Source organism: Callorhinus ursinus, unplaced genomic scaffold (genome assembly GCF_003265705.2).
Source record: "Callorhinus ursinus isolate GAN/ISIS: 27379988/994484 unplaced genomic scaffold, GSC_fseal_2.0 scaffold19, whole genome shotgun sequence".
Lineage (NCBI taxonomy): Eukaryota > Metazoa > Chordata > Mammalia > Carnivora > Otariidae > Callorhinus > Callorhinus ursinus.
Genome location: NW_027397081.1, coordinates 14,749,170 through 14,770,437, shown reverse-complemented (window position 1 = coordinate 14,770,437; position 21,268 = coordinate 14,749,170). Strand labels below are relative to the sequence as shown.

At 55.6% G+C, this 21,268-nt stretch overlaps 1 protein-coding gene across 2 annotated transcripts; it reads left to right on the top strand.

Annotated features, from left to right (window-relative positions):
- The first annotated feature begins 43 nt into the window (after positions 1-43).
- Positions 44-12,295, top strand: SCN2B (sodium voltage-gated channel beta subunit 2). 2 transcript variants are annotated; one of them, XM_025893770.2, is made up of 4 exons: positions 44-426; positions 7,228-7,394; positions 7,674-7,884; positions 8,465-12,295. In XM_025893770.2, exons 1-4 carry the CDS (start codon positions 357-359, stop codon positions 8,662-8,664), a joined length of 648 nt encoding a protein of 215 aa, XP_025749555.1. In that variant the 5' UTR covers positions 44-356; the 3' UTR covers positions 8,665-12,295. The 2 variants fall into 2 exon arrangements, with proteins under 2 accessions (XP_025749555.1, XP_025749553.1); XM_025893768.2 differs by lacking the exon at positions 44-426 and adding an exon at positions 1,146-1,216.
- Positions 12,296-21,268: the final 8,973 nt, after the last annotated feature.

Below are 21,268 nucleotides of genomic sequence, written 5' to 3'. Positions count from 1 at the left end.
AGGCAGGATTTGCTTTAGTTCTTGTTTTAGAGGGGAAAAAATCCCGGGGAACTTTGTTCTTTTCAGAAAGATTTTTTTTTATGCCCTCCCACCTGCTTTTCAAAATCCACCAACCACAGAATTTACTCCATCCCCCTTTTTCTCTCTCCCTTACACACTCCCTCTCTCTTTTTAGCAGCAACATACAAGCCGGCCATATTAGAGAGATGGAAATAAAGCTTCCTTAATGTTGTATGTGTCTTTGAAGTACATCTGTGCATTTTTTTTTAGCATCTAACCATTCCTCCCTTGTAGCCCTCGGCCCCTCAAATCACCCTCTCCCATATCCCACCCGACTAACATCTCAGTCTCTGAAAATGCACAGAGATGCCTGGCTACCTCGCCCTGCCTTCAGACTCACGGGGCTCAGTCTCTTTTTCTCTTTGGGTAAGTTAGACTGCACATCTGCATGCTCCTGAGGGTCCAGAAGTGTAGCCAAAGCTGGAAGAGGATGGGGGCCGGGGGCAAGGAAGAAGACATTGATTGCTTGAGCTTCGCCTCATGTCCTTGGGAAGGGAGGTACCGAGGACTGGGGGAAGACATTGTTGGGGACTGCATAACGCTGGGACTACTTGGTTACAGAAATGTGGGGTCGGGGGATCTGAGTGTTCCTCAGGGGTGACAGTTATCACTGGAGGTGATTTTTCTTTGGGTTTCCCTGAAACAGACTTATGTGGGGGTGGGGGCAGTGGATAGGTCGATCTGCAAAGTCTCTTTGTGGATTTTTTTTAAGCTGCTGCAAATATGGGGTCCTGGGTCTTCATGCTCCCTTAAGGGGCTTCTCTTGTGGACCGTGATCTTTGGAATCTGGTGGATTTAGGATATTAGGAAAGAATGTTTGGGAGAGTGGGAGGTAGAAAGTTGAGTCTGGGTCTTGTTTCCTGGAAATCTGTACCACTGATTTGTTGAGATGTTTGGGGGGGCAGGTGGGAAGCAGGCTTGAAGTATGATCTCTGCATTGGGAAGAGACTTGCTGAAGCAAGCGCTGATGGAGGCCTCTGGCGTGGGCCAGATGGAGTGGAGGAGGGGGTCAGGTGAAGGGATCAGGAAAAAAAGAAAAAAAAGGAACTCACAGGCTGAGTGTGCCTGTGGCCCTTTAAGACCAGCCCAGCCTTGCAGCCTGCCTTGTCAAGTGATCCGAATGTTAATTTCATATTTGACCACTCAGGACTTCCTGGTGAGTAGGTGGGCTAGAGAGTTATTTGCAAGCCTGCTTTATGGGTAGTTTCATCCTTGCTCCTAAACTTACTCATTGCTGGTGTAGTAGTTGGTCAAGTCCTGGGATTGTCAGTGGGGATATTCCGCATCACAGAATCCCTCTCCCTCCCTCCCTCTCCTTGTCTTTCTCTGGTGTACTGTGTTGGATGTTGGGCAGGAGTGCTAGACAGAGACAACACAGAGCTCCTGTCAGCTTGCGTCATAAGGCCTATTAGCTTTGCTGAGTTCCTGGACAGTATTAACAACAGAGCAGGAATGTTACAGAAGCGTGGGCTGTACAAAGAGGGGGAGCCTTGGAATCAGCTCTGGGTTTAAAGCCACCTTTGTCATTTACTTCATGGCCGTAGGCAAGTTACTTGACCCTTCTGAGCTTCGGTTCTTTCATGGGTAAACTGGAGAATGCCTGGGTTTTTCTGTGAGGCAGGCACACAGCAGGTGCTCAATAATAGCTGAACTTTGTGAACGCTTTTCACGGGCGCAGGGGCTGTATAGCTTATTTAGTCCTCAAGATAATCAGTAACCGAATGAGGTAGATGCTGTTATGATCCTTCTGTTATGGATGAGGAAACAGGCACAGCGAAATGAAGTAACTAAGTTACTTACGTTAAGTAAATTAAAGTCACACGACTAGTTCAAGTGAGCTGAGATTTGAACCGGTTTGTCGGCTTGTTGGACTTCTAGTACTTAGCTGTTGAACTCTACTGCCCCCAATGTTCAAGAAACGGTACTGCTACATTAACAGTAATGATCAAACAATCTCAAGCGCAGGCAAAAAGATGGGGAGGTGGGTGGATGACCTGGGTGTAAGGAACCAGGGATGGAGGACAGGTGACTCCCTTGGGAGTTAGGGAAAGCTTCTTGCGGGAGGGGGACAGTCTTGTGAGAGCCTGATCTAAGTGAGGAAAGGAAGGGGGCTCCATGACCATGACCAGGGTGTGTCTTAGGGGACGATGAGGTCTGGAGTGAAGACGTCAGGGAGTGGGGGTTGTGAGATGGTGGTGGGAGGAAGTTAGAGTCTCTGCAAACCTGGGCAGTAGATCTTGAACTTGAACTTGACTGATGATATGATGAGGTATGCCCTGGCACACCAAGGCTAAGGGCTCAGGTGGACACTGGAACTTTGGTGGTCGTAATGGCATCAGCCTCCAAGATGGAGGGACAAATGATGAGGGAGGGACCACATCAGGGGCAGGATTTGTGAGGATAACCAAAGAGCGGGTAAGTCATAGAGGATAACCAGCGGGGCAATCGGCCGTACACACAGCAGAAGCATGTGAGACTAGTTTTTAGCTAGACACAATCCAAATGACTGGACTTCCCAGAGGTTTTCTTAAGACCATGGGCTCTGCAGTCACCAGCCTTGTTACCCAAGTCTGGGTTAAGTGAGGCGAGGTCCTCACTCAAGTCCACTGCACGTGTCTTCTGCTGGGGGCAGCGATCCAGACATGGAGGGGAAAATGCCTTTCTTTCCTTCCACAGACATTTATGGAGTGCCCATCTGCGGTCACATACCGTTCTGGGGCCAGGGATACCAAGATGAGTAGAAATCAGTTCCCCCGAGCCTCCCAAGGGACATGGGCATGCGAACAGATAATGACAGCACAAAATCACAGGGGCTGTCACAATAACAATCCTAATGATGCTGAGAATGATAGCAGCTAGCCTTCATCAAGGGCTATGTACCAGGCATCGCTGGGAGCTTCATACGTTAGCAAGTCATGTGACCCTCACAACTGCCCTAGGAGTCGGGTTCTATTATTGTCTCCCATTTTACAGATGAGGAAACTGAGGTCTGGAAGGTTAACTCTCTTGCCTAAGATCTGACTGCTTGGCCACAATGCTGTTCTGCCTTCAGGTCACCTGGAAGCAGTAGAAACTGGGCTGGGTAGAGGGCCCAGGTGCCGGCGATGCTGTTATTGAGGCATGCCTCATTAGCTGGGAACTGCAGCATAGGTGAGGGCCCCAGGTCGGGAAGGGTGAAAGAGCTCCCCGGCCTGAAGCATAAATGTGTGCAGAGGCATGGAGGGGTGAAAGAAGGTGGGCTTGTCAGGACAAGTAATGAGTCGGGGATCCCCGAGTGGAGGAAGAATGGAGGGTTGGGAGCTGGCAGGGCAGGAGGCCAGGACCTAGGTTGGTCCCAGATGGCAAACGGAAGCCGTGCCCAGGAACCTGGACTTGATCCTGAAAACAACAGGGAGCCAGTGGAGGGGGCGTGAGGACATGCTGCCTGGAGGTAGACTGGGCTAGGAGGCAGAGCTCCTGGGGTGGGGGAGGGTCTGAAAGCAGGAGGAAGGGTCTGGGTGTCACACTCCCCTGGGATGCAGGGGGCTGCCCCAGAAGGTTGGGGGGACCATTTCTCTGCTTGGACACGCTCTCTTTTAAACAAGAAGAACATAAACCTACCTCATTGGTTGCTGTAGGGTTGGGAAGAGGGGTGAAGAGAATTCTGTCTTTGCAGGAGATTAGAGCTTGGCAGGAGGTGAGCAAATCTGTATGATCTCTGAAAGATGGGCTGGTTAGAACAGTGGATAACATGGGGCCTGGGCTGCCCAGATGTGGCCCCAGATTAAGGGGGGGAGGTCTGGGTGCCAGGGATGCTTTGGAACTAAAACCAGAAGCCACATCCTTTCTGTGCCCCCGTTGATCCCCATTTCCTTTCTATGAGTTGGAAATTGAGAGACCCAGACCTGGTCCCAAATGGGACAACCAGGAGGACTGGGCTTCCTTGTATGGAGGTCGCTTTAAACAGGACCATTTCCCTCTGGCCAGCCTGCCCGGAGCTAGGGGCTGGCAGTTGGGGCTGGATCTGCCATGTAGACAGCTGGAGGCCTGGTCCCTGGCATGCCTTGGAGTGTCACTGGGCCTCAACCCCCCACCCCTGTCTGGAGCCTGGCAGCCTGGGCTCAAATCGAGGTTTGTCATTTACTAGCTGTGAACTTGGGCTATTCATGTAACTTCTGTGTGCTCAGTTGCACCATCTGGAAAGGGGGCTGGTAAGAGGGCTGTTGTAAGTATCAAATGAGGTCATATCTGTGGAATGGGTAAGAAAGCATCTGGCCTGCAGTAAGCACTTTCTTGTTATTGTGAAGTCCTTTCTATGGCCCTAGCTGCAGACTCGGCTACTTTCCGGAGGCTGCAGAGTTTATCAGGATTTTGCTCACAGCTCTGACCTTGTTGCATGGTGGTTTCTTCATCTTTAATGGGGGCCTGGATTGGTGAGAGGCCTAAAACTCTGGTGGGGACTTGGGCTGACGTGGGTGCCTTGGCGTAGGAGTCAGGAACCACGGTCTGGCCCCGGCTTGTCCCTGTCCTCTGTGTGTCTCCCTCAGGGCCTCATTTGCCTCGTTGGTGAGGCGGTGGGTCTAGATTCACAATTCTGGAGGTGCCCCTGTCCGGCTTCCTCTGATTTGGTGATCCCAGCCTCTCTCTGCAGTTGGGACTCGCTAAACGCCTCTGACCACTAGAGGGCGCTCGCGTTCCTCCTGGTGACTCCAGCGGGGGGCAGGCGGCCGGGTTGCGGCGGGGGCGGGGGTTGGGGGAAAGGGACCCTGCATTGCACCTCGGCTCCCTCCGGCCAGCCAGAAAGGACCTCCCCACAGCTCTGCCCTTCCACGCGGCAGGGTGCTGGCTCCTTCACAGTGGAGAGGGGTGCCCTGTGGGTTTCAAGTTCTCATCTGAAGGATGTGGGCTGGGCGGGGAAAGAGGCCAGGGATAGGTCAGCCCGATTTACAGCACCTGCTTTCTGGGGTCACGTGGAGGCCCCTTTTGGGAGGGGGCCCTGGGAGGGTAGCGGCTCTTGGAGGGGGTTAGAGGAAGCGGGGCCTTCCTTGGGTAAGAGGTAAGCTCAGGACAAGGCCTTGCCTGCTTCCTTCCTTGCAGATTTCTCTGCCTCTGCAGGGCGCGGGCGGCAGTGGTATTTTCTGCACACCTCCTCCTTGCCTGGCGTTGTGCTAGGTGCTTTCATAATGCTGATGAGAGTGGGGATCCGGGAACTGGGCTTTGCTCTTCTTGGCAGCCCCCTTAGCCTCCCCAGTTCACGCTCCTCTAGCGAGCGTTCGGCCTGCAGGAGGGTGTGCACGCCCAATCCCTCTACTGAAGGCTCCGCTGTGACCTCTGGGGCCAGCCCTTCAGAGCCTCACCTGTCCTTTAAGTCTCGTGCACTAAGCCCTGGCCACGCATCCTGAGGGGGGAGCTGAGCAGACAGACAGCCCCGCTCGCGGCTGCAGTGCGGCTGCTTCCGGGGTGGGCCCGGCCGCCCAGCGCCGAGCAGCCCTGCAGGGGATGCTTCTGGCCCGCGGCTGCGGGGCCCGCGCCGGCTGCCAGAGCTGGGGAAATTCCAAGGGGCTGCCCTCTGCCAGGAGGACAGTGTCCCAAGAAGGCCTTCCTGTTTAGGGGGCAGAACTTGAGGAGAGTGTAGGGCACTGGAGCTGCCAGCCGGCGCATCACGCTTTCCGTATTTTCTCTCTTTAAAATGATCATGGCAGCCCCAGGAGGTGGGTGTCATCAGCTGTGTTTTACAGAGCAGGAGACTGGGGCTTGGAAGGTGAAGGAGCTTGCCCACATCCTCCCAGCCGATGGAAGGCAGAGCTGGAAGGGACCCCGTGTCTCATGGGATCTCCTTGTCTAGGCTTTTCCTGCAGCCATAGCTTCCTAGCCACGCCGTCTGCCCCTCCCCCGTCTGCCCCCTCCTCCCTCTCCACCCCCAGGCGCTGCCGGCTTCCTATCACACTCAAAGAAAATCCTAATTCCCGAGTTCGGGCCCCCAAAGCCCCTGGTGCCTCGCCCCTGCCTAACTCTGGGACCTCTGGTCTTAGCATTTGCTCCTTGGTCCCCTGCTCCTTGTGCTTAACTCATTCCAGCCACTGGGACTTTGCTCTTGATGTTCCGCTGCTTGGCACTTGATTCCTTCAGGATTTGAGATGGCTCATTCCCTCACTTTGTCAGGGGCTACATACACGTCAGGCCCTCCAAGCAGTCCTCCCTGACTACCATTAGGAAACAACGGCCCCTTCCCTTTGCTTTAGTTCTTACAGTGTCTGCCAGGCATCACTATGTAAAGTTACACTGTAATTTTTTTCCTCCTTAGTGTGTGTTCCCTTCCCTCAAACACAAACTTGGTGTGTTGGGGACCCTGCCACCATTGTTCACAGCAATAACCCCCGCCCCCAGCCTAGGCTAAGTGTGTGGGGGTGTAGGGGATGGCTTATAAATATTGGGTAAATGAGTGAATGCATGGCTGATACTGAACGTTACTGCTTATCCCCTATAAAGAAAATGAATCTTTTGGGATGAGGCTTTGACAATACTGGCAGAAAATCTTAGCGTTAAGATCAGGACTAGGGTGAGGCCGGTGAGGTGCCCACGGTGTGCAGTTTAAGGTGGTGTTTGCCTGATCCTGAGGGTCGGTGCGCCCTTAAATTTTGTGTCCAAGGCTTTCTGCCCCATGGAGATCCCTGTGACTTCAACTGGAAGGGCTTGGGCTCCTTCACCCACCCTAGACTCTGCTCTGCTTAGGGTGTCAGAATGGGCCGGGCAGCCCCAGCACCCAGCTCTTCTGGACCAGGCCCGGTGCTCCTTACTGGATTTGACAGAAACCTACTGTCCCCACCCTGTCACCCCTTCAGCCTGTGTCAGCTCCTTGCTGGGGAGTTTCCAGGCCTGACATCTCCAGAAGGGGCTCCTGTCCTTGTAGACAACGATGGTCCTGGGAAAGACTTGGGGCCATTTGTCTGCCCCTGACTTGACAGGCAATGTTGTTTCTCTCCACCCCAGCCTTGCTTTACCCCAAGGGCCACGTCAGGTAACCCCCTGGAGCGTTGCCTGCCCCATACCACTCCCTGACTAATTTCAGACCTAAGGGACCCCGCCCACGGCCATGGCTCTGCTCCAGTCCCCAGCAGGTGCAGAAGGCTTGCCCCCTCCCTGGCCCTGTGAGCCAGAATCCTCACCAGCTTGTGGCTTTATCCACAGTGCCACCAGGGCGGAGCATGGAGGTCACAGTACCTACCACCCTCAACGTCCTCAATGGCTCTGATGCCCGTCTGCCCTGTACATTCAACTCCTGCTACACAGTGAACCACAAACAGTTCTCCCTGAACTGGACCTACCAGGAGTGTAGTAACTGCTCTGAGGAGATGGTGAGTCCCGGGATGGGGGCGGGGTGAAGGAGGGGGCAGGAGCCGCTGGGCACGAAGCCCACATTTCCCACCACCTGCCCCTGCCCTGGACCAGGACCCTGGGGATCCTGGTGGGCTGTCTCCTCCAGAGGGCTGCGGCGGTAGGTGTGTGGTCACGCCTGGGTGGCCCTGGGAGGGTGGCAGAGACCTGGAGGTAACCGCCTCTCTTCCAGGGGACCAGGTGCATGGCGGGGAGGGGCACCCCCTGCAGCTCCTTGCTCATGCAGCACCCCTCCCCAGTTCCTCCAGTTCCGCATGAAGATCATCAACCTGAAGCTGGAACGGTTCCGAGACCGTGTGGAGTTCTCAGGGAACCCCAGCAAGTATGACGTGTCGGTGACGCTGAGAAATGTGCAGCTCGAGGATGTGGGCACCTACAACTGCTATATCATGAACCCGCCTGACCGCCACCGTGGCCATGGCAAGATCTACCTGCAGGTCCTCATGGAAGGTGAGGGAGGGGGCAGGCAGAGCGGGGAGCCTGCTGCCCTGGGGCCCCTGCTTGTCCCACCGCCCCCCACCCTCCAGCAGGAGGATAACCCCACTCCTTGGGAGGGGCTGTGCCCTCCTGAGGGTGGGAGCTCTGGCTTGTGTTGGGGGGAGGGCACCCCTGCTACTTCCTCAGGACTCTGAGGACTGGGACCTCGGTCATGGTCATGATGCCAAGAGTCATGATAGCAGCGTTCATTGGTTGGGCACTCGCTATGCAGAGAAGTCAGCCACCTAAGGTCATGCAATGAGTGAACAGTACAATTAGGACTCAAATTTGGGTCTATTTCATCTCAAAGTCCGGGCTCTTCAAATTCTGCATTTTACTGTCTTCCCCTGGGGCTTTGAGGTGCCCTGGGATTTTGGGGTGGGGCGCGGAGAGCTCAGGGGCCTGAGTTGACTTTGGCTTTGACTACAGTCCTTTCCACGCAGAGCGTCCGGTGAGGACCACCCCGCGCATACTGCGGGGAGCAGGGGGCGGTGGACGAGGCTCCCTTTCCCTGCCCTGGTGCTCAGTGGGTCTGTTTCTTTTCCTTCTCCAGAGCCCCCTGAGCGGGACTCCACGGTGGCCGTGATCGTGGGCGCCTCCGTGGGCGGCTTCCTGGCGGTGGTCATCTTGGTGCTGATGGTAGTAAAGTGTGTGAGGAGGAAAAAAGAGCAGAAACTGAGCACGGACGACCTGAAGACGGAGGAGGAGGGCAAGACGGATGGAGAGGGCAACGCGGACGACGGCCCCAAGTAACGCGGCCCCGCAGCCCCTCCCTCACGTCCTGTCTTCCTCCCACCCTCCGCCCTGCACACTGTGCCCCTGCCTGCCCTCTCTTGGTGTGCTTCTCTTGAACCAGGGCCCCAGGGCCCGCCTGGGGCCTCCCGAAACCACTTCGTACCCCCCACCCTGCACCAAGGGTGACCCACCTCTCTTTCATTTGGGAAACCTGCCACGGCGCGTGGGACGTGTGGGCCCTGGGGTGGGGGGGGGAAGTGGGCTCAAGACTGCCAATCCCTGAGAGGAGGCAGGAGGCCTGTGTGAGGGTCCCAGGAAGAGAGGGGGTGCGGGGGAGGTCGGCTGCCCAGCCTGCCCTGTTTGTGGACTGGTCTGGTGGGCCTCAGGGAGGATCTAGGGTGGCTGAGGGGTTTTCCTGGGCTGCCTCAAGAAAGCCCCGGCTGTGGTGTGGCTCTGCTCCCTGAGCTGCTCCAGGCCAGGCAGCCCTGTCAGGCTGGGGGCTGCTGATGGGTTCCTGTCACTTGGGGGGGGCATGTTGAAGGGATGACTGTGTTTCCTGGGCATTGAGGGGAAGCCTTGGCCCAGGGACCTGTGCTCTTACCCCCCTCCATTGATAGCTGCTACCACAGGAGCCTTGTGGGGGTGTTTTCTGTTGGCTGCGAAACTCTTGGGATTTGGGGGGGAGCAGTGCATGAAGACTCACTGAGCTGGGCCATGGGTAGGTTGTATCGTTCTAGGTAGTGGTCATTTTTCACCATAGTTAACCACTAACAGGAGACAGATTTCAAAGTCAGCTGAGGTCTGAAGGGGTGGGGGCTCCATTGTAAAATGGAGTTGGTTACAGACTGCCTTCTCCAACAGGGTGACCGCCCTCAGCCCAGCTGTGGGGCTGGGGGGCGGGTGGAAACCGTGGCGGAGGAGTTGATGTGCAGAGTGGGGGCTTCATCTGGGCCTTCTCTTCAAACTTTCCCAGTGACGCTCAGCAGGGTTTTTAGCTGGCTTTTGGGTAGAGACCAGAGAAGGAAATGCCCTGAGGGAAGCGTGAGGGGGCCCTCGGAGCCTCTCAGATCCTGTGGCCATGTTACACCCTCCCCGCCCCAGGAACTTCCTCTGTGGGGAGCAAATAGCATTTCTGGAGAGCCAACTTTCACTGCCATTTTACTCACATTAAGAGGGAATTATTTAAGCCTCAAGAGAGGGAGAGAGACAGAGAGAAACTGCTGATGTGAACTCTACATTAGAAGACCCTCAGAGATCAAGGAGGCAAGTCACTCGCTAGAGATGGGGAACCAGGTTCAAACTGACAGACTGAGGGTCCCGCCCTCCCTTCCTCTGGCTCCTCAGTCTCCAGTTTGGATCAACAGAGCCATAGTTTTCCCTGTGGGAAGGGCCTCTGTGGGCTGGTAAACAGGGAGGTGAGGTGAGGGAGCTGGTCTGTCCAGGCCTGCTTCCTCTCCCAGGGCGCTGGGGATGGAGGGATGGAGAGGGAGGGCAGAGCTGCTGGCGAGGCCCCACCCCTGCCCCAGACTGACCTTCTTTAGCATTTCCCGGCCTTTCAAGGAGCTCAGACCCTGCCCAGGCTCTGGGAGTCAGTGCCGGGGGCAGGAACCGCTCTGAGGAAAGGGGGGGTGGAGACAGGACTGTGACAGTCTCAGGGACCACTCTCTGTCTCTGCCCATCAGATGGCCAATTTGGGGAGAGAACAAGAGCGTACGGGAGGTTTGGTTTAATTCACTTCAATTCAACATCCATTTATTGAGCATCTCCTGTGTGCCAGCTGCCGGGGATGCACACAAAGCCATAACAAGAATTGGGAACTGTCAGGTCAGCACCATGGGGACCAAGATTCTTTTTTTTTTTTTTTTTTTTTGATGCATCTAATTCCACCTCTATAACCACTGCTTCCAGGGCTGGAGTTGGAGAGAAGGAAGAGAGTCCCGAATCTGGGCCCTGGGAAAGGAAGAAAGGAAGGAAGGGGTGGGGGTGGGGGTCCAACAGGGAACAAGGTGACAGGCCAGGCAGAGTGGATGCAGAGTGGGGGACGGACAGCCTGGGTGACAGCTCCTGGGTGGGGTGAGTCCAGCTCAGTACCTAACTGCCAATCAACACACTGCCAATGGGGGTGGGCTAAGCCACCAGGATGCCTGGGGCAGGTGGACACAGCTCAACCTTGGAGCCAACCAGCTAAGAGGGGGGCGATGCGTGGTGGGCATCTCATACCGGCTTGAGACCGAGGGCGGTTGTGATACACTTCTGCAGCCTGCAGATTTCCCTTTTCGGCAACCTTTCAAGTGCTCTCCTCTTTCAGGACGAGTGAGGATCTGTGCTGATGTGAGGCACTTTTCTTTTTCCAGGACGCCTAACATTTAGGGGAAATTTTTGCGCGATTCCCTAGGTTTATTCTAAGAAGTCCCAACTCTCCATCAAGAAGCCCCAGGCTTCTGGGTTCCTTCCTTTCAACGCCCTGACCCAATGGGCCCCCCCACCCCCGGCTGCCCACCCTCATGGGCACTTTCTCCTGCAGCCTCTTAGAATCTGTTCCAGAGCTCTCCTAGAGTTGCCTCCCCCACGGCCGTGAGGTTGGGAACAAGATGGGGCTTCTGTGAATAGAGGTGGGGAACCGGTGACATGTTTCCATAGCAGCCATTTCTCTACCCTGCTTTCTAGTTCATACCAGCAAGCTGCTCCTCTCCCTGTGCTGTGGGGTCCAGCCCCACTTCCGGCTGCATGTTCCCATCACTGTGCTCTGCTGGGTCCAGTCTGCTGGTTTCCTCAACCGCCCCTGCCTCTCCTGTTGTCTTGGAGCTCCCTGTCCATCTCTTCCTCCTAATTAAGGGCCACTGTAAAGAGATGGGCCGGCCAACCCATGGGATTGAACTTCTAAGAACAAAGTACAATTTTTTCAGGACTGAAATGCCTTGAGGTGCCTTGAAACTGGCTTTGAAAATGGCTGTCTGCCCCTTAGCTATGGACTAATCACAGTTATTCCCAATTTATAAAAAGGAAAAGCTGATTGGATCCATATTTTCTCCCCGGAAGTTCCCTTGGAGAAGTTGGGCTGGTAAGTGTTTACAAGGTCAGGTGAAGCAGATGGAAAATGGAAAATACTGGCCAGGTCCCAGAAGACAGTCCCGGGCCATACGGATGGCGTGGTGCAGTCAGAATGAGTGATGAATCAAGAAATTTTCCTTGCAACTTGTCTTAAGGATAGACAGCCTGTGCCTCTTGCTGATGTCTTCCTTTATTGAAGCTTGCTGATGCATTTGCACATAGTCTATATATAGGTATAGATATATTCTATATACAAATATAAAACATCGCGCCACATCCACCCCAAAAGTTATACCGGGTGTGTGTGTGGGGGGGGAAACCATCATTTCTCAATGTTTTGAGTTGATTCACCAAAGGCAAATTATGGAATGTTCTTATTGCTTTTTGTGCACTTGGAGGAGAAAACCCAACTACTTATGCACTTTCTAGGTTTTCTGTGTTACAGGGTGGTTGGAGGGGGTGGGGAGAAAAACTTCAATGGTCCTCTGTGACCCAGCCTCTGTGATGTGTCTGCTTTTCGGAGCAGACTGCGTTTCTTTTGCAGTTTGTTGTATTGCTTGGATCTATCGGCTACAATAAACAGATCATCTCCCCTGAACATCCCTCGAGTGTGGCTTTTTTCAGGGGTGAAGAGCAGGGTAAGTGGAGGCTTTGCCAGGATGCTGACAGGGACCCCTGCTGCTCCTTTCCTGATACTCCCGCAACATTGCTGGGTCCCTAGCAAGGACACGGTCCTTCTGCTCTACTCATGTCGACAAATGGCTCATCTCTTTCCCCCTTTGCCTTCTTTCAGCATCCTGGGGGACTCCAACCACCTCGGAAGCACCTGAAGGCAGGGTGGCTGAACACCCACTTCTTGGGGGCCCTTGGTTATTTCTGGGATGACAACAAACTTGGGCACTATGACACTGTTCACGGATGTTGCCTATTTTTTCATGGATGGATGGGCCATCCTTCCTTCCCCCCATTTCTAAGCTGTGTCTCACTAGGTAGACACTTCCCATGCCTGCTCTGGACTCGGCGGGTGGGGGGAATAGCTGCTCAGTGTCTGCCCTCATGCACCTTCTCGGGTGAGGGGGGCTGGGGGGAGGAGTCAGGCTGTTCATGTCCCATCTAAGTACTGCTGGATCCTGTTTTCGTGCTGCGGGATCCTCCTACACTCAGGACCAAAGATGCCCCCCTGGTGGCGTGGGGGGGGGGCGCTACTAGTCCAGACACACCCGGTCTTTTTCTCTAGTGCTTCCTATTCTTAGTCTCTGCATTTTTCGCCTACACACACACACACATGCACGCACGCACGCGCGTGTGTGCGCGTGCAAGGTAAGAAACGTTTCAACTTTCTGAATGGCAAGGAAATGTGGAAGTGGTTGGTTCCTACTTTTCTTCTGGTTTCTCTGTCATTTCTGTCTACTCCCTGGCGACCCAGAGACTTTGCCAGTGGTTAGTGGCCAGGTGCATTTTAGAGTATTCCCAGAGGACCCTGACATTGGTAGTTGTGACACCTGCAGGGATTACAGCTGCTACCTGAGAGAGAAGCGAGAGGGAGGGGCAGCATTAAACAGAGGTGGCTGGTATTTAACCGAACTAAAGATGCTTTGGTTTAAAAGGATGTCTGTCCTCCAGAGCCCCTGAGTCCTTCCAAGGATGGGATGTCAGAGAGGGTGCTTCTCTACTTAACAAATAGGCAAACTGAGGCAGGGTAGGTGGGCTGAGCAGCAGAAGGCACTGGGGATTCTGGCTGGTTCTTTCTGGGGTGGGGCCAGCATCTTCCTCATTCTAGGGCTTTTCTCCCAGAACACTTTGGATCTGGGCCTGGCTTCTGGGAGAGTTGGATTTGGCTCAGGCATCTCCCTTAAATTGATGTTCTTTAGCTCAGCTTACTTGGGGCCAGTGTGGGGGGTGGGTAGTTCTGATCGCAGAATGAGGTGCCTGGTGGGGGAAGAGCTAGCTCCCATTCTGGTGCTCAGAATTGCTCACCAGCTTTCTGTACCCCTAACTGAGACAGAGGTGTCTGCACAAGAGCCTCTCAATTCCCACTGCTCCTTCACTTCCTGCTGGAGCCCCCTGCAGGGCTTAGGTACCCCATCCGCCTGCCCATGCCTGCTGCCTGGAGGAGGAGTCTCCATGGGGGCGGGGAGGGGGTGTTTTCAGAGTCCCTAGAACAGGTCCCAAAGGCCAAAAGGAGTGGGAGATCTTTACAACATCAGAGACAGGAGGGGTCTTGGGGACCCTCTGGCCAAGCCTCCTGAGTATCCTGAAGGGGAAGGTGAGGACCACAACAGGCAAGTGCACTGGCTTACGGCCACATGATGAGTCAAGGACAAGACAGGATCTCCTATCAGGCTCTAGGTCGCTGTTCTTCCCACAGCCCCCAGGCTGGGCACAGTTGGGCACAGCTGCACACACCGGCCCAGGATCCTGCCCGCCCCTCCCCAGCTGGGCTTGGGGGCGGCTGGAAGAGGCCCCCGTGCTTCCGCAAGGGCTGTACCTAAAGCTGAGACTCAGAGAGCGGACGTGTTTCTCCCAAAGTCGCACAGTCAGCTCATGAAGAGCCTGCACTGGAGACCAAGTCTCTCCTCCCCAGGTAAGGCCTCCTCCAGGCTGAGCCGATGCCCATCATCAGACAAGAAGATGCCTGTCTCCCAGCTCCAATACTGAGTCCCATTCCTACCTCCCCATATTGTGGCTTGCCTCATGTTGGTTTGTATATGGGCCCCTCTTAGACCACTTATCTCCTTCTCATTTTGCAGGGGTGGGGGTTGTATCTACAAACCTCCAGGTGAGAGGAGGCTGGGCAGTGCCCAGGGGGCTGTGGGCTGAGCAGCTTGATGCAAGGAGCGTGAGCCCCCACTAGGTCTCTGGCCCTCCTCCCTGGCATTTTGAGGGCTCAGAAGGTCCATGTTGGCAGGGCTGCAGGGACGCTTCTCAGATGGCACTGGTGGCATTGCCCCCCCCCCCGACTCTCACCCTGAAGCCCACCAGGTTCTAGTCATTCCTGGCTGCCCACTACCATACCGATGCCCAGGGTGCCAGCCACCTTCCAGGACAAGCTCCAGCCGTCCAGTGAATGAGAGCTCCAGGGGGCCTGGGGACGGAAGCCTTCTGAGAACTATGTCCTGACATCTTGACCTAGGTTTGATCCTAAGATAGACTGGCCTAGCCCAGGAGCCCCTCCACTGCAGGGCTGAGGAGGCCTCTGGCTAGAAGAGCAAGAGACACTGATAAAGTAGCTTTTCCTTTTCTCTGGCGATAATGACCTTGAGAGACCAGGAAGTGCCAGGGAAGGGGGCAAGTGGGCATGGGCGCTCAGCTTGGCTACTTGGGATTCTGCCCAAGGGAGGGGCTTGCCCTTACAGCCCTGGCAAAGGCACCTTGATCCCGGCCACAGCTGCTTCTGCTTCTCAACTGGGACAACTGCCTCGTAGACAGGTGACGCAGGGACTAGGAACTGTTTGCCTCAACAGACTGAGAGCCCCTCTCGTGGGCAAATGAGCAGATGAAGACGGTTTGTTCTACCAGGAGGGGAAGTGTGTATCACTGTTGTCCAATACAGTGGCTGGGTCTGTGGCCACGGGGATAGGGTTAGACTTGTCCCATTCTGCCCCAAGGCGGAACATCAGGACACGCGGGCAGAGACAGATATTGATCCAATGTGAAGTCAGAGCTGTGCCGAGGGTTGAGTTTCTCTGAGATAATGAGATCCCCATCCCGGAAGGTATTCAAGCGTGGCTTGAGGGTGTTGTTGAGAAGATTCATATATCAGGGCATACTTTTAGATGCCTTCTAAGTTCACTGACGATGGCCCTCTGTAGCCCTCATTTTAGGATTCAAGTGATAAAAGGGGGATTAACTCTTGCTTGCCTGAAGAGAAATATGACGCATGCACGGGCAAGTTCCTGTCCCTCTGCCTTCTTACGCAGCCGTCCTCTTCCCCAGCCTGCCTCTGTGCCCTTGTGCCCCTTTACCCTTTTCATCTTTACTTGATTTATCCATGGTGGGGAGAGGGGAGGTGGTGAGTGCCTATTCACAGTGAGAAATAGACTGGGAAAGCCTGGAAATTGGGAGGCAGGCATCCTCGGGCACTTCTCTCCAAAGATCAGGCCAAGTGTAAATTGTGTCCTTGGCCCTTTGGCCAGGGCAAAGCTTTCCCTGTCCTTCCAGCCAAGACTGTAGATAGAAGGTGCCAGTCTTCATGGCCTTCTCCTCCGTGGGCCCTGCCAGCCAAAGTCTCTAGCCTCCCCATCCCCACCCCTTGGGCCACTCACGCCGTGGGGGTGCACTGCTGCAGCAGGTGCTGTTAGGAAGGGCTGTGGGGTCGGGTTCTAGTCCCACTGAGGGGTTTGGGGGTGGTGGGGAGGGCTGGAGGCAGATGAGTGAGAGCTGGCTAGACTAGTAAGGATAGCCACGGTTGACTGAGTACCGACCCTGTGCCTGGCCCTGAGCTAAGCATTCTACGGATGTCAGCTGATGGAATTTTCAGGGCAACTCCCGAAATATGCATTCTTTTCTCACTTTTACGGATGGAGAGGCTAAGGCCCTGCTATTTTAAGTCCGTCTGCACACAAGGTGACATGGCCATGACTAGAAAAGGGCAGAGGACTCAAACCCGGGGCAGAGTGATGCCAAAGGCACCACATCACACAGCGAGAAAGGAGAGCAAGGGGCAGAAGACTGGCCTCTAGCATCCCAAAGACCTAGGAGTGAGTGGGGGAAGGGTGGCTCGGCGCCAACCTCAAAATGACCGTGGACCAGGTAAGGACAAAAGTGTTTGGAAGCAGAGGCAAAGCCTTCTGGATGGGCCCGTAACAGCCCACCCCCTCCGTGGCCTGGCCCTTGACCCCACATCTCTGTGCCTATTGCTCTGGTCTCTGCTGGCCACCTTCTCCTCTCTTGGCTTCTAAAAACCTGTAAAACGTCTTCTTGGCTTGGGGCGGTTGTCTCCCAGTCCTACCCCTCCTCCCGGGCCTGTGTCACACTCCAAGTTCTCCAAGTTACTCTTCACTCCAGGCAGCGGCGTCTCCATCCCCCCACCTTCTTCCCCTGCCATGGCTCCCCTCGGATCCACACCCTCCCCTCCTCTCCCTTTGCAAGGTCTCCTGCTCCTGCACTACAGTGTTCAAAGCAGACAGGATCAGAACATCCAGGGAGTCCGGCCTGGCGCTCCACACCGTTTTACTTTTCTGTTTTGGTCAGGCTGTCTCAGGGCAGAACCAGGGCTCGGGTCCAGGAGGACACCTGGCCGTCCAGCTGACAAGGCAGTCCCATGGGCATGGCAGCCAGGCTGCAATGAATGATGGACCTTCCCCATGCCCCATGCCCTTCCCAGCCCCCAGCCCTCCTGAGACCCCCCCCACCCATGCTCACTTGGTGGCAACCCACGAAGCAGGGAGTCAACACAGCTCTGGGGTGCTGGCTGGGGTAGCTGAGACCCTGCCCTGGCACTTCACACCCCAGTGCAATGTGGCCCAGAATCAAGAGATGCCCAGGACTCACCCCATCTCTGAGCTGCGGCGGGGAAGCAGACGTCTGCTCCTAGAAGTGGGCACACGCGCCCCTCGCCCCTCTCCAGCTTGGGATGCCTGGTGAGCACTTCGTTGGTCAGGAGAGTTCAGCTCCCTCCCCTTTGCCCTCCTCCTCCCAATGAGCTCATCTGTCTGGGGCTCCCCACCCCCTTTGCCCGAAAGGATGTTTGGATAGAACCTGCAAGAAAACAGAAGAGGATGGGTGGGATGGAGGAGTTGGCTGCCTACCTGCCTGTGCCCAGAGCCCTTAGAAAGTGGAGGGTTCAGGAAGAGCTTATCTTTACTCCAACTCCATAGTGCCAGGCGGGCTGGGGAGCAGCCCGGCTCGGTGGCCAGCACCGGTTCTGTGTCTCGGACTGCTAGACCACGTGCCTGTGGGCTGGGGAGCAGCCCGGCTCGGTGGCCAGCACCGGTTCTGTGTCTTGGACTGCTAGACCACGTGCCTGTGGGCTGGTTTGGTGCATGCTGTCCCTGTTAACTCCCTCGGTACCTGCCAAACTTCAGTGGATGCTGAGACTGTGGCTGGGGACAGGCCGGCAGGCACTCTGAGCCGGATGGAAGGAACGTGAGGAGGGACACGCAGGGAACAGATCTGGGTGCACTAGGAAGGAGGCTCTCAAAAGTTTGTGCAGGTGGCAGCCACCCAACCCCAACCCGAGAGGCAGAAGGGTTTGAGGGGATTTAACTTTAAATTAATGCAGGCATGCAGGCGGAGACTCTCTCCTGCATTTCCACGGTCCTGAGGTTGGGGCTCTGTTTATAACCAGAGGGAGGGCAGCTAAGGGAACGTGGTGGAAGCAGATCCTGGTGTAAATCAGAGGCCGGTGGGAGAGGAACTGTGCGGTGGGGGGTGCGGGGGCTCCCGGCAGAGCCCCGTGATCTTTGCCTCTTGGAGCTGAGTCTGCACAACCGCCAGTGAGCTCCGTTACCTGCAAGGCCCTGACAGGGATGGGGACAGGGTCAGGAGCCGCGCGGGGGCTTGTGGGGGAAGAGGCGGAGAGGGGAGGCGGGCAAGGGCACGCGTGGGAGCCAGAGACGCGAGGCTCCCTGCCAGGCTCCTGTTACTTAGGAGGAACTCCTCTTAAAATAGCTCCCGAGACCTCGAGACTTCGCAGGAGCATTCCCTTACCTTCCCTCCCCTGCCGGGGTCTTGGTGGCCCCCTTTCTGAGAACTGTCGCGGGACGGAGCCTTCCATCTACCTGCCCTGGTAGAAGGTGGGACCGCCCCGCCCCCGGTGTGAGTGCCTTCCCTTGGGAGAGCATTTCCCGGTCTCAGGGACCCGGAGCTCTGCCCCCAGGGGCTCCCCCTCTCGCTGTCCACATGCTTTCCCTCCTGGCTCCAGTCCAGCTCCTTGGAGGGCAGGAACTGACAGGTCGCCTGCTCTCAGAGAGGACTACTGGACTAAATGTTTCAAAGAATCTATGTGACCCCCTTCTCAGGAGACAGCCTCCTTCCCCTTAAATCTGGGCCCTATCTCCTCGTCCTCCCCACCCCCCCCCAAATGACAGCTCCCTGACAGCTCCTTGGCATGGGGCCCATTCCCTCCCTGCATCCCTGAAAACTTGCTCTTCAAGGTATTTCTGAGCCAGGCTGCCCAAGACCTGAGTGTGCATTCCCCATCACCAAGGATCAAACCTGTCAGGGTGCCACTGGGGGCTGTGTCCAAACCACCATCCCCGCCCTCAAGGGACTTCCAGCAGAAGGAGGGAAAAGAACCAAAGAGCCAGGTGCTGCAGCATGCCGTTGCACCCCCACCCATAGATGGCGGGGGGGGGGGGGGGGGGGGCTCTTGAGCGGGGCGAAGGGGGCTAAATCAGGGAGGGTTCCTCAAAGAGATGGTTCTCAAAGGGTAGGAGAGGGGGAGCTCTGACCTTCTGTCACCCTTTCCCCAAGCACCCTCAGGAGGATCCTCCAAGCTGGATCAATAGTCTAGGGTTTTGAGAATTTTTGAGGCAAGTGCTCTATAAAAGTAGAAATCTTCTAGCCACTAATGCATTTCTCAAGCACTTTTTCTGTCCGGGGTGTAGAACCCTCCTGATGTTCTTTAGAGGAAAGCTGAGGGTGGAGGGAGGGAATCACAGAGTGGGGGAGGTTCTAATCCTGGCTTTAAGACACACTTTCTCTGTGACCTTGGGCTATGCATTCTACCTCTCTGGGCCCTGGTTCTTCATCTGTGAGATGCAAGTGTGTCTCCTAAGGATCCTTTGGGCTCTCAGCAGGGTGAGCAGTGAGGCAGTGGGGAAGGTGGAGGGCACTGGGGACACGGGATCTAAAGATATCCAGAGAGCTCTGTCTCCTCCCCTCCCCCCTCTCTGGGCAGGGGTCACTTGCCTTCCCTTTGGCTCACCTCCTCTCTCACCTCAGCCTCCTGCTCTGAGAAACATGAGCCCTGCTGTAAAAATAAAGTGGACAGGCGTGGATGCCTGGCCCTGCTGATCTAGTGTCCAGGACCTCCTGGGGGAAGGAGAGGGCGGGCCTGGAGATGGGAAGAGATTTAGCGTTTTTGCTTTTTTTTTTTTTTTTTTGGCCACAGACCTCTTTGAGAATAAGAACTAAAATGGACCGCGTGCTTACTCTCTGTCTAGCACTCTGCTAAGCATTTTTACATGCAGTAATATCTCATTCGGTCTTCATAGCCGGGTCCACTTCTGAAGCTTGTGAGGCCTGGAGAAAGTGTACAAATGGAAATTACCCATGTGCCTAAATATAAGTCATAAATCAAGATAACAAAGTGTTATCTAACATTAAAAAAAAAGATAACAGTGTTAAAGTTTATCTATTATCCTCTGACTTGGTTACTTTTCCTTGACCTTAATTTGAAGACCAGGTCCAAAAAGCACTCTCTGGCCCACGCTCATGCAAGCCTGAGAACGGTCCACCTGCGTGTCAACTTCTAGCCACTCCCCAGCCCCTGCAAAAAGCTGCACCTTGCCCACTGCCTGGGTGCACGTTGGGCAGGCTCTTGGGAGGAGGGGCCTGGGGAAGAGGCTGGCTCAGGGTTGAGTCATCTGAGCAGGGAATTCCAGGGTCCTGGATCCCCAGAGGCTGGTCTAGAAGAGGGAGGTGCATGGATCACCCTCCCTTTCTGCCCCATGGGAACCCCTCTTCCAGGGGGTAGATTATTGCCAGAGGAGGGCCAGAGGGAGGCCTTGAAAGCTCAGGAGCCCAGGGCCCCTCCCTGTGTCCAGCCTAAGTGTGGCATTGTTCTTAACAATCTCACGAGGTAAGTATCATTCCTTTCACCAGAGTACAGATGAGGCTTCTGCAGAAGATTGCATAACTTGCTCAAGGTCGTGCAGCAATAGATGCTGGAGCTGGGATTCGCCTCCCCAGCGCCTAACCCCAGAGCTACTGCAACATTGTCACAGCTACACGCAGGAACGTCAATGGGCCTCTCTTCTGTAAAAACAGACATTCAGCATTGCCCAGCCATCCTCAGGGTTGATCTCTTTGAAGCCCACCAGGGGCCCCAGGTTAAGAAGGCGGGGGCGCCGGTGAGGCATTGGTGGGGCTGTAGCAGGGGTCAGGCCATGAAGCGGGAGCAGGTTTTCGAGTTTGAACCAGCCTCCAGACATCCAAGGGGTGGAGGAGCAGGGAGGCAGACAGGATCTGTGACGGGGGGGGAGTGGGGTCTGGATGGTTGGCAAGGGGCTGCTGAGGAGGATAGAGGGAGGATAGCAGACATTTGCTACCAAACCACCCCAAATAGCACTTCTCACTTTCCCCTCAAGGTTAGATAAGGATTGCTGGTTAGCAGTCTCACTGCCGCCCTCCGACCTGGCTGTAAACCCCAAGCAGGGAGGCCTGCCCTGGGCTCCTTCACCCCCCAACCCAAAAGGGAGGCCCAGGGAATCTCTTGGAGGAGGGTGAAAGGGCAGAGTCTAGGGGGCACAGCCTAGGTGGGAGAAATGAGAAGTAGGGGTACGGCGGGAGGGTGTAGCGGGACGCGGATAGGGAGTGTCTGGCCTGATTCCCTAGCTGGGAGCATCACGATTTCCAAGGAGTCCACGAAGAAATGGGAGAGGTTGGCGGTGGTGGGCGGGGGCAG